This window comes from Pundamilia nyererei, unplaced genomic scaffold, assembly GCF_000239375.1.
Source record: "Pundamilia nyererei isolate P.nyererei 1_Seehausen unplaced genomic scaffold, PunNye1.0 scaffold00069, whole genome shotgun sequence".
Lineage (NCBI taxonomy): Eukaryota > Metazoa > Chordata > Actinopteri > Cichliformes > Cichlidae > Pundamilia > Pundamilia nyererei.
In genome coordinates this window covers 1,315,906-1,327,283 of record NW_005187470.1, presented here as the reverse complement: position 1 = coordinate 1,327,283, position 11,378 = coordinate 1,315,906, and the positions used below count along the sequence as shown (strand labels likewise).

General features: G+C 38.9%; 2 protein-coding genes across 2 annotated transcripts in view; one reads left to right on the top strand and one right to left on the bottom strand.

The window, feature by feature from the left end:
* The window catches only part of adamts14 (ADAM metallopeptidase with thrombospondin type 1 motif, 14), a 54,703-nt gene extending 48,996 nt beyond the window's left edge, over window positions 1–5,707 (top strand). The window contains exons 16-21 of the mRNA XM_013911659.1: window positions 713–734; window positions 1,180–1,352; window positions 1,537–1,744; window positions 1,878–2,007; window positions 2,677–2,784; window positions 2,892–5,707. Of these exons, the coding sequence (XP_013767113.1) occupies window positions 713–734; window positions 1,180–1,352; window positions 1,537–1,744; window positions 1,878–2,007; window positions 2,677–2,784; window positions 2,892–3,454 (1,204 nt within the window). The 3' untranslated portion in view covers window positions 3,455–5,707. The remainder of the gene's footprint in view (window positions 1–712; window positions 735–1,179; window positions 1,353–1,536; window positions 1,745–1,877; window positions 2,008–2,676; window positions 2,785–2,891) is intronic.
* Window positions 5,708–5,903: 196 nt separating this feature from the next.
* star2 (steroidogenic acute regulatory protein 2) lies at window positions 5,904–9,211 on the bottom strand. Its single transcript, XM_005736425.1, has 7 exons — window positions 9,141–9,211; window positions 8,921–9,028; window positions 8,708–8,841; window positions 8,422–8,580; window positions 7,967–8,151; window positions 6,864–6,957; window positions 5,904–6,309 (listed from the first exon to the last, which is right to left on the bottom strand). Exons 1-7 carry the CDS (start codon window positions 9,202–9,204, stop codon window positions 6,217–6,219), a joined length of 837 nt encoding a protein of 278 aa, XP_005736482.1. The 5' UTR covers window positions 9,205–9,211; the 3' UTR covers window positions 5,904–6,216.
* Between the last annotated feature and the right edge of the window lie 2,167 nt (window positions 9,212–11,378).

Here is an 11,378-nt window from a genome sequence, read left to right as displayed (position 1 = left end):
TCTGCCTGACCTTTGCTTTAGATAAAGTGTTCCAGTTTCTTCAAAGTGGCGTAGACTGTCATGCAGTGCTCTCTTAGAAAACTTTGCATCAAGCCTAGATTTGACTGTGAGAAAGCTCCACCTTACTTAGATTGAGACTTTAGTTTCTGAGGCTTTTACTTAGCTCTGATTTCATGTTTCCTCCCACCAAAATGTCTCTTTATAAGCAGGTTTTTAAGCTTAAAACTTGATATTTCTAAAAAGCAAACTGCTGCTAGAGGGTTTACTTTTGATGCACTGATCAAACACGCCTAAGTGTTATCTAAATGCACTGATGGGATGATATAGTTACCAACAAAGAGTCCAGAATCATTCAACTTCACATTTTTTGATTATTTTAAGCTTTGACAGCTTTTCTGTGTAGTCTCCGACTTTTGGACCCTACTATATATTTGTGTTTTTGCCTCTGTGCATCCATACAGGCAATTTTAAATCAAGCGATCAAGATGTGATTGAAGTGGAGATATTTAGCTTTAATTCAATAATAACTGTTTATTATTACCACTAGTTTTATACACAGTCCCCTATTTTCACAGGCTCTAAGCTAATTGTACAACTGACTGATAAGAAGCGTCATGGCCAGATGAAGCCTGTTTCCGTGTTCTGGATCTGGAGTTGATTCTGAGTGTTGAACTTGTTGAACTTCTTTAGCTGCTGAAACTCTTAATATGAGGTCCAAAGAGACATTGATGCAAGTAATGGAGGTCATCATTAGATTGGAAAACTAAAATGAACCCCTCAGACAGAGAGCAAAAACTTTGGGATTGTCTAAATCGAGACTCTAGTCTTTACAAGAATGAATGCACTAGCCAGCTCAGCATCATCAAAAGGCTTGAAAGACTGCAGAAAACAACAAAAATGCATGATTGCAGAATTATTTCTCTGCAGGAGAAGAACTAAGAGCACCTTACCTACCTTAAGGAGGTATCATTGTGAAAGACTACAATCAAGAAATCAATGCAGACGGTTTACAGCAAGCTGCAAACTACTGGCTACACATTTAAGAACAAGAACGTCAAATTAGATTTTTTACAAGTTGAATTTCTTTGTCCAATTACTTTTGAATCTCTGAAAATTTGGGACTCTATATAAAATTATTTTTTACAAAGTTATGGAGGTCACATGGTATATGATCTATAGTCTTGCTGGTACATTCCTTGTGTAATTTTATATCCATTAGGCATACAGTACACCAAATATGGATGCAGGAGGAAGAGTGATAGCCGTTTGGTGCATCGTAACTTTTGTGAAACCGGCAAAAAGCCCAAACCCATCCGAAAACGCTGCAACACCCAAGACTGCAGCCAGCCCACGTGAGTGACTTTAAACTACAGCACTGCAGCTCTATCAGCAACTTTTAAAATTGCTTTCATACCGTATGGCCACTCTGACATGACTTTTACCATTTTAGTGAGGATGTAAAAACTAGTGTAGAAAGGTTATTTAATTTTGGAATGAGAGGGATAGTTTTATTCAAACACAATGCTCTCTTGATAGGTGGGTGGTAGAAGAGTGGAGTCCTTGCAGTAAGACCTGTGGAAAACTCGGGTACCAAACCAGGGTGGTGCAGTGCATGCAGGCGCTTCACAATGGTACCAACAAAGTGGTCCACAGCAAACACTGCACTGATGAACGTCCAGAGATAAGGAGAGCCTGCAACCATACTGTATGTCCTGCTCAGTGGAGGACAGGAGCATGGTCTCAGGTGAGACAGGATCTTCTTCTTCTTCTTCTTCTTCTTCTTCTTCTTCTTCTTCTTCTTCTTCTTCTTCTCGATGAAAGCTGATGAAAATAAAACATATTTGTGTGTGTGTTTGTGTGCGTTGGGTGTGTCGCAGTGCTCAGTGACCTGTGGCGAAGGCATTCAGCAGAGGCAGGTGGTATGCAAGACCAGTGACAACACCATTGGAGAATGCGAGGGCGAGAAACCGGAAACAATCCTCATTTGCAAATTGGGACTATGTTCAGGTGAGATGCACATGCATGTACGTGCTAATAGAGGAGAGATTTGGCCACCTTGCTACTAGTCTCACATACACCATTAAAAGGACACTGCTTCTGCTTCTGACTTGTGACAAGTAAATGCATTATGAGTCTTGCACATGTTATCATAATCCTTGCAGTAGATTTTAGAGAAGTGTAGTGTAACACAAGATTTGCCTCGTGAACATGAGCAGAAATCTTCCAAAACCAACTTTGTCTCACTAATGGTTACAAGATTGCTGCATAAGACCCTTGAGACCCACATAGGCAAACACTTTTTTTCAGGACTGAATACATTTTCTGTTAATGCTCTTTGTATTAAATATCCTGTGCACATAAAGACACTTCTTTAAGACCTTAAATATTTCTGCACCAGTGCCCTTCCTCAGCCTTTCTCATTTTGCTTCCTCTTCAAAGAGCTGAGTGCCTCCAGTTCTTTCAGTTCTTTTCTTTTTCCTTGCATTGGTAGTAAGTGGAAAATTATGTGCTTTGAAAATACACAAAGGAACACAAAGAATTCCAGTTTGCACTCCGTGCCCTGTGAACAACAAAGTTCTGTTTTCCTGTAAAAGAAACAGATTCCCAGAAGCTTTTTCTGTCATGGCTTTTTTTTAACCCCAGTTTTGTTTTGTTTTTTGCTGTTACACTCTTCAGGACATCCAGGGTCTTCTCTCGACGAACAAATAATGGAAAACTCTACAATAAAAGACGAAGCTGTCTATCTAAGAGTTCCAGAAAACCCTGTCCAAAAAATCTCTTCAAGTAAGCTACAATGCAATTTTTTTCTGAAATCAATATAAACAGAGTAGAAGTAGAAATGTTCATTTCACCGCAGTTTTTAGTGATGTTCTCTGTCCTGTTATTACTAGATGAGCCATGTCTGGGGGATAAATCGATTTTCTGCCAAATGGAAGTCCTTTCCCGGTATTGTTCCATCCCTGGATATTATAAGCTTTGCTGTGAGTCTTGTGACAAGAAAGAAAGCCTCACTACCCATGTTCCTGACTTTCACACCCCAGTAGCCTTAGCTGAACCTGACATCTCAGCTCTTTCTCATCCTGCCTCTTCCAAGCCACCTCATGTCACCACAACACAGACCCCGCCAAAAACCACTAAAGCCATCACTCGACGGCGTCTTTTCACTACCCCGGTGCCAACTACAGCTGCCACTTCTCAAACTTCACCACAGACAAATGCTGCTCCGCCCCAGCATCCCACCAGCGAATCCTTTCTCACTGCTGGAAAGAGAGATTCAGATGCTGGGCCAGTTCTACCTCCGGGGCCGCCACGGCCTACAGCAGACTCAAGTGGAGGTGCCTCTAAAGAGCACAGCCCAAACAGCACTTTAGGCCCAGCTGCTGCAAGATCAAGAAGGGACACTTTAGGATCAGAGAGGGACTCCAGTCACAGAAACTTGTCGGCTCAGAAATGAACAGTGAACAATGTTGTGAATGTGCTGTTCGGTGAAATGGTCTCAAACATCAGCACACCCTTTGCAGTATGTGATTTACTCAAAGTTTTTCTTTTTTTTTTTATTATTATTATTATTATTTTTCTGTCCATGATAGTGAACTTAGACCAGCCCAGTGGTGGTTACCTCATCAAAACTTCAGAGCGATCTGGTGCACGGCGTCGCTCGGCCGTGTGTGCTTCAAATATGAAATGGAGAAAAAAAAGTTTAAACAAAGGTGCTGTAAACTAAAATGACTTCAAAATGTGATGACTGCATTGCTACATTCATGTTTTTATCTGTGTACAGTTGTGCAAGCCTGTTGTTTTTTCAAGTGCATTAGAACTACTATTAAACTCGTGAACATAAGGAGGTCATAGACTATGGTTTTGGAGGTGCACGTGCCAGCTATGGGGTCTGGAGTGTGCCACCAGAATAATTATAAACCTTATACTGTATTTATAATATAGAGCTACATTTTTTAAAGACAAAAAAAAAATCCTTATCCCTGTGTAGTGTCATTGTCTCTGCCAGATGCCATTTTATGACAGCTTTACCCACATATGAAATGCAAGAAGTAGCTACAGGACTGGCAGGTTAGCTGTTATGTTGTACATAATAGTTATTGGTCTAAACTCAAAAAGCCCTGGCAAAAAAAGTCTTATGTATTAACCTGGCGTATTCTATCAAATACCATGCTAATTCCATTTATTTATACAGTATCCATCCATATTCTTCCACTCTTCTAAGTTCGGGTTGGAGAAGAAGTAGTTTAATCACAAACCTCCCTGGCCCCCTACTCGAGCTCATTTGGAGTCCCAGATGATAATCCATCCTGATAGGGCTCCTTCTTGAAATTGACAGCTCCCTTTATCCCCATTGTTGCCACAACAGGTGCCAACCGACTTGCAGCCACAGCTCTGTAAAGCCACCTTGGCAAAGGAGATGTGGAACAGTCTGTTCGGACTAAAGTCCCCTGCCTCCTTTGAACGTTGTCAAAGTTTGAGTGGGAAAGGAAGATGTCATATATTAGGGCTTCTAGCAGATATTCTGAGCGCACCCTCACTAAACATCTTGGAATGCCGGGCCTGTGAAGCATCCTCCCTTGCCACAGGATCCAACTCACCACTAGGTGATGATCAGTTGACACCTCAGCTACTGTTGTGACTAAGTTGCTAGCTAAAGGCCTAGTCAAACATTGCAGGGAAATACAACCAGGCATCTACTGAACTTTTTTTTTTACTTTAAAAAACTCAATTTGTGTCGGTACAAAGATTATGAGTGTCAATTTAGCTCCATTAATAACAAAAGAGCAATAGCTTGATAAATGTGCATATATAAGATATGCTAATTAGCCATGTGGTCATGTCGCTTACCCTCGATCTGTTATGAGCTGCTAATCTCGGCTCAACCAGTCTGGTAAAAACTGCATTCAGGTAATTCAGGTAAAGAGTGAATTGGAATTAAAATACTTGACATGATCTAAAAGCAAATGAACTTAAATGATTAAAAACAAGTATTTAAAGATAGAAGCTAAATTCAGAGAGTCATTACACCAAATTATTATTTAACCAACTGTCAGATTGTCGGATGTTCTTACATTTCTAGCTGTTTTTCCTCCTAGCTTGATGTTTGTTTGTTTTTTAACAAATTGAATATGCTTATTAAATATACATCCAAGACAATGGTATAATCGTATTACCTTACTAACTGATCACAATCAAGCACTCTTGAATTCTACAGTTATCCTGGAGGTACCCTCCAAACCTCATGCCATCACTCCTGGCAGGGAGCTCAGTGGCTTCTCTATCCCTGGTGCTCTTTTTTGGTGTCCGACATACCGCTGATTATCCTCACTGACAGGAAAAATCATGACCGTTTGCAAGCCATCCCCACTGTAGCATGCCCGCTGTCTGTTTTTGTGGACGTCAGTCAATTAATGCTTTAAAATGCTTTTCAGAATATAACGCATTATGATATATATTTTTTTTGTAACTGATGTTTTTCAGATAATAATGTATATAGTGTAAATTTCAAGTTATGAAAAGTTGTGTTGCAATTGCAAAATACAGGCCATGCTGTCTACACTGTGGTTGGGCGTACTGTTACACCAGTCCTGCATTGCGGTTCATAACGTCATTATTTTTATTGTATAATTCTTGTATATACGTACCTAAATGAAAGCTTTAATGTTAATATTTATTGAATTTTTAAGTGGTATGGTGAACAAAGTAAAACACATTTGAAAGATGTTGCTTTTGCTCTTTCCTCTGCTCATATCCATTTACTGCAGTTATATTTTACTTTGATCTTTTTTACTCCCCTGAGTGGTGCGCATTCATCATGGCCAAGTGTGTTTCAATCAAACACATCCAGTTCACACATTCATTCTGCCTGATCTAACTCTTAGAAATAAATCACTGGCACTGAAACACATTCAAGCACTTTATTAACTACGTCCAGTCATATACAGGGTGTATCAAGAGACAAGTGATGCCTCTTAATCAAATCTTAATGAGGTTTGAGTGGCACAATGTGACAATAATTGCCAGTCTTCTTCTGCCAGGCTGGCACTGATCTCTGCCAGCTCTGCTGTGTAAAAATAAGACGCTGCATTTCCTATCTCCTTAAAACTGTTATCATTTCGCCGAGTAACCAGGCATTCACTGTGCCACCCATCTTCTTCTGTGAGCAATGACAAGGTGGTACTGTGGTGTGGGTGTCACACAGACCGAGTGACTGAGTCAGCCAAGGCTGAGACGTCTGCGGAGGTGTCTGGTGAAATCCAGCTGCACCCGAGGCAAAGCCTGATTGACAATAGACTTTGGCAGCCAGCCCTGAGAATAAAGTGACATTTATTAGACGCCTGAATGGTATTTGTTGACTGTCAGTCAACAACAAAAAGAGAGAGTGAGGTGCAGGTAGGTGGTCTGCTGCTGTACAATAATTATGCATTGTTCATATGTAGATATTGTTCGCTTTTGAATAATATTAACACAGAGTCCACTTATTTTCCCAAGCTTTGAACCACATCTCATGGCCTTTTCTTGCTGTTCTTAGCTCAACCATCTCTATGAGGGAAGAGCACTCTCGAGCAGCTCTAAAACACCATGAGATGCAGTTGATAAAGCAAACACTGAGATTTTGACTTGTACACAGTGCATTACATTTACTGACAGGATTTAAAAAGGAAAACCTGAGAAATGCAATAAGAAAAATCTTCTCATTTAGTTCACTTTTACAGAAACAGAGGAAATGTGTACATTGTTTTTGTTCATGAGTTGTTTAACATATACAGTGTGAAATGGCCAGTTTGTATATGTGTAATGTATAATAGAACCCTGCATTATTTTGCATGTGCAGATTTACATTTATTAATTAATGAATTTACCTTTACTTCCATATTAAGAAGCCACGTGAAGCGACTTTTCGTTGAATCTTCATCCAGGGCCTGTATGATGATGCAGGTTGGTCCATGCTCAGCTCTGTACTCACGCAAAAAAATGTGTTTTAGTTTTCGAATTTCTTTTAGCCTCGCCTGTCTTTATTTTAATTATCAGTAATCATACAATGCATGTGGTTCTTTGGCCTTTTCATGCCGTTGGCCAGGGAATTCAAATTTCTTTTATAAGCTATTAAAGGTGCATAAATGCTAAAAAAAGAAAAAAGAAAAAAAAAAGGCATTTTTAGCCTGTTGCTTGGTGGTTTGATTGGCAATAGTATGTTAAAATATGATATATATAACAACCTTCAGGGGCCTAAGATGTATCTATGTGCATAGTTTGGTTTGGAGGAGTTGGTTGACCTCAGACAGAAATGTATTTTAATGTATTAAACTAAGATTTACCTTGCTCTTCCCACCAACTTTGACCCATCTGTTGATCATTTAAGATTACATAATAAAATATCTCAGCAATTGGAATAAAACTTGCTACAAATAGCCATGATCTCCTCCAAATGAAATTCACCTACTGGTGACTCCTACATTTTATAATTAGCACCATCATTAGGCAAACTTTAAATTCTGTTCACTACTTAATACATAATGATGTCAGCTCTAATGACTTTCCCAGTTAACCCAAGCTATTATTTTTGTGGAACATGTTACGATAGCATGTTATACCTACTAAACATGACTCTATCACTGATCACTGTAGACAAATAATCATGCTTGTATTAATATTTAGTTTGGCATCACTGCCACATAGCTTCCCTAAAACGCATCCCAGCAGCATTTAATATATAATTGGCTATGAAAATTAACTTTAGCTCTCCTCATATTTTTTTCTCCACTGAAATTAGCTTAGGTTGTATGGAAAAATTTAAACGTCAGCGCGCATCAAGACAATTTTTCCCCCATTTGTATTATTTTATCTCCCTTCATGGATGACTAAGATTAACTCAGACTCTTTAAATAAGAAAAAGTTCAATTAAGCTGTTGAGTATCATTTTAGATATGACAATGAAGGATTAGTGCCTCGTCTGCAGACGTACCTTACAAAGCCTGCCTGAGGGGGTAATGACTCCAGCTGAACTGCTGCTCCTCCAATATAAACGCTGGACCTTTGTTTGCAGGTGTGTCTGACACTCAGGAAATCCCTCTTTCCAATCACATTTCCTGCTGTCCCAGTTGAAACTTCGTGGATGACAATTGTTTGTAGACCAATACGTTTTAGAACCTACAACACACGAAACCAACAGCATTTGCTTTTCATTTGCAAAACCTGTGTATGGATTTTTTGTAGCAGTCGGAAAATGCATTTGTTGATGTGAATATGCAGCATGACAACTATAGGTTGGTTATAAAGACTAATTTGCAGACAGGACATGTTGGAAAACTTTGAATATAGCTTAAATAGTATTTGTGTATGTTTAAACTCTGGTATTTTTATAGCTTAAAGTTTTGCAGTTGATCCAGTTTCCAAGTTGTTGAAAGGTGAGTTGCTCACTTTGATTTGCTGTATGCTTGGGTTCCACTGGTGTAATTCTTCAACTCTGACAAACAGGATGTTATAGAGCTCATCCACACTGGCGTCCAACACTGCCTCCAGCCTAAAGACTTTCCTGCCCCCTGGAATCACTTTGCTACAGATCGTATCGCCATTACTCTAAAGAGGAAAAAAACACAGGTTCATGATCCACTGTTTACTTAATGCAAGATTTTTCAGAGTGCGGTGACCATTGATGAACTTTAATGAAAGTGCTTTAATGGCATTTTTATTAATTAGATGTTACCTCAGCAACCTCCAACTTCCATCCTTCTTTCTCCTCCAAAACAGAGAGAGCCTTCCTCATTGCTTCTTGTCCATGTTGTACGTACAGCTGATCTTCTTTTGCTGGCACAGGTTTTATATCTTTTAGCTTGGCCTCTGCAAAAGTCAGCTGTTTGTAATATTTTGGCAAAAGCAATCTAAAACATTTAATAAAAATAACACAGTTATATTTTACCATTATGATTTAAACCAGTTTGCTGTCTCTTGTGGTTCTCGATTTGTCCCCACTGCTGCAGGTGCGTGATCTCCTGACCTATCACTGCCATGGCAGTGCGTTGAAGTCCTGCATGATTGAATGAAAAATAAAACAGCTTAGGAGACTTACTGAGAATGCATTGTTTGCATGAATAGGAATAAAAAGGAGAAAGTCCTTCTGTAGGTTGTGGAAGGTTTACCTGCTATGTTCTTTATATGTGGGTAGGAAATTCCACAGCAGAGCTTTACAACAGCAGGCAGCATGTCTGTCTTTGGCAGTGACAGCAAAGTAAAGTGTGTCTCTGATCTTTATATGGTCTACGAAGGACACTCCAGTGAGATAAGGGCCAGAGAAGAAGATAGGACCTGTTCTGAATTCTGTCCTGAAGGCCACATTTGAGACTGTTAACTAAGACAAGGGTTTGGGTGTGATACAGAGAGGAAATTCTCTGAAAGAAAAACCCCACACAGGACAACCCAGTTATTTAATGTATCCAACACTTAATCTTAAATATGTTGAGGCAAGATTTTGGAAATTGGAAAGCAGTCCTATTTAGATTTGCAATGACAAAAGCAGTGCATGATCAAAACTGTCACATTTAGAGAACACTGGTTAAATGCACAAGCCTAAATAAGAATAAAATAAGCTTAACCTCCTAGGACCTGGCGTCCACATATGTGGACATCACATTTTGGGTTATTTAGACCAAAATACTCAATTTTGCTCTACAAGGGCCTGATATCCACTTACGAGGACATCATACTGCCACTGATCTATCGAAATTTTAAACAAATATCCTCATATGTGGCTCTTATTTTTCTTAGAAACAAAAATCAGGTTAAAAAAAATCTGGTAATTCTTTGTTTTTACATTAATCAGGTCCCAATCAGCCCAAATATCAAAGAGAAATTAAAAATGCATGCCGTGGAAGAGTTCGGGTCTTAGGAGGTTAAATGAGGCATTTTAAATAGGACTCGTGGTTTATTAAACTTCTTTTTCAGTCATCTTGAAATTGCATATATGCATGATGCATTTTTAATAACCTTTCAGATAATTGGATAATAAATTGGATAATAAAAAGATTATTTTAAAAAATCCCTCAAAATACTCAGAATGAAGTAAACTCTTAGAATCAATTCATCTTTGATGAATAATCAGCCACTCTTTTACCTGTAAGTGAATAAAGGTAGCCTTAGTGAGTTATTTTATTAAAACAAACAAAAAAAATCTATAAACTTAACAGTAAAAACGGTTTAACCATATATATAATATACACTGCTCTTTCTTATTGAACTCAAAACAGCCCTGACCCATCGAGCCATGGACTCTACTAGACCCCTGAAGATGTGCAGTGGTATCTGGCAAAACACATACTTTAAGTCCTGTAAGTTGTGAGGTGAAGCCTCTGTGTTTCCATTTATTTGTCTAGCACATCCCACAGATGCTCAACTGAATTGAAAGTTGGAAAGTTTGGAGGCCAAGTTAACACCTCAAACTTGTTGCTGTGATCCTCAAACCATTCCTGAACCGTTTTTGCTTTGTGACAGATTGCATTATCCTGCTGAAAGAGGCCACAGCCATCAGGGTATACCATTTCCACGAAAGGGTGTACATTATCTGCAACAATGCTTACACATGTCAAAGTAACATCCACACGTATGGCAGGACCCGAGGTTTCCCCTCATCATCTTGCAATCTTCTGGCTGTTGGATCAGACCATATGGGCCAGCCTTCACTCCTGGGAGGGCAAAGACTGTGAACACCCCACAAGAGCTGTAGTTTTGCAAATGCTCACTCAGTCACCTAAACATCACAGTTTGGCCTTTGTCACACTCGCTCAAATCCCTACACTTTCCCATTTTTCCTGCTTTTAACACATCGACTTTTAAGAAACTTTGAAGATATCCCACACACTAACAGGTGCCATCATGAAGAGATAACAAGATTAAATTGTCAGCAGTCATGATGTCATACTTTATTTATTGAAAAAAAGACTTCTATTATGGAGAATAAATAGTGTGCTGACAGCTTAAACTCGAGTTAACAATAAATGCTTTTCTACAAGCTGCACAAACTGATTTTGTGTTATTTCAACATCACAAAAACAAATCCCACAATAATATTTAGTAGCACAAAGATGATGAAATTTTAAATGAAAAGCCCCAGGTATCAATCTGTTTTCTATGACACATCTGGGAAATTTAAAAAATGCTTTAGTAATTTAGTAGAAATCAGGACAAGTACCAAAAAGCGATTCTCAGTGCAAGCCCTTTATAATAATTGGCAAGACCTACTATTGCAGGATACTTGAGAGGACGTAGAAATTTCAGCTCATTTAGTTGGAGCCGTGAAATGTGACCCTGAAAGACAAAGATTAGATCTCTGTTGTAAGGACAACAGTTGCACTGAATAGCAGTGGATAATGTGAAATGATATA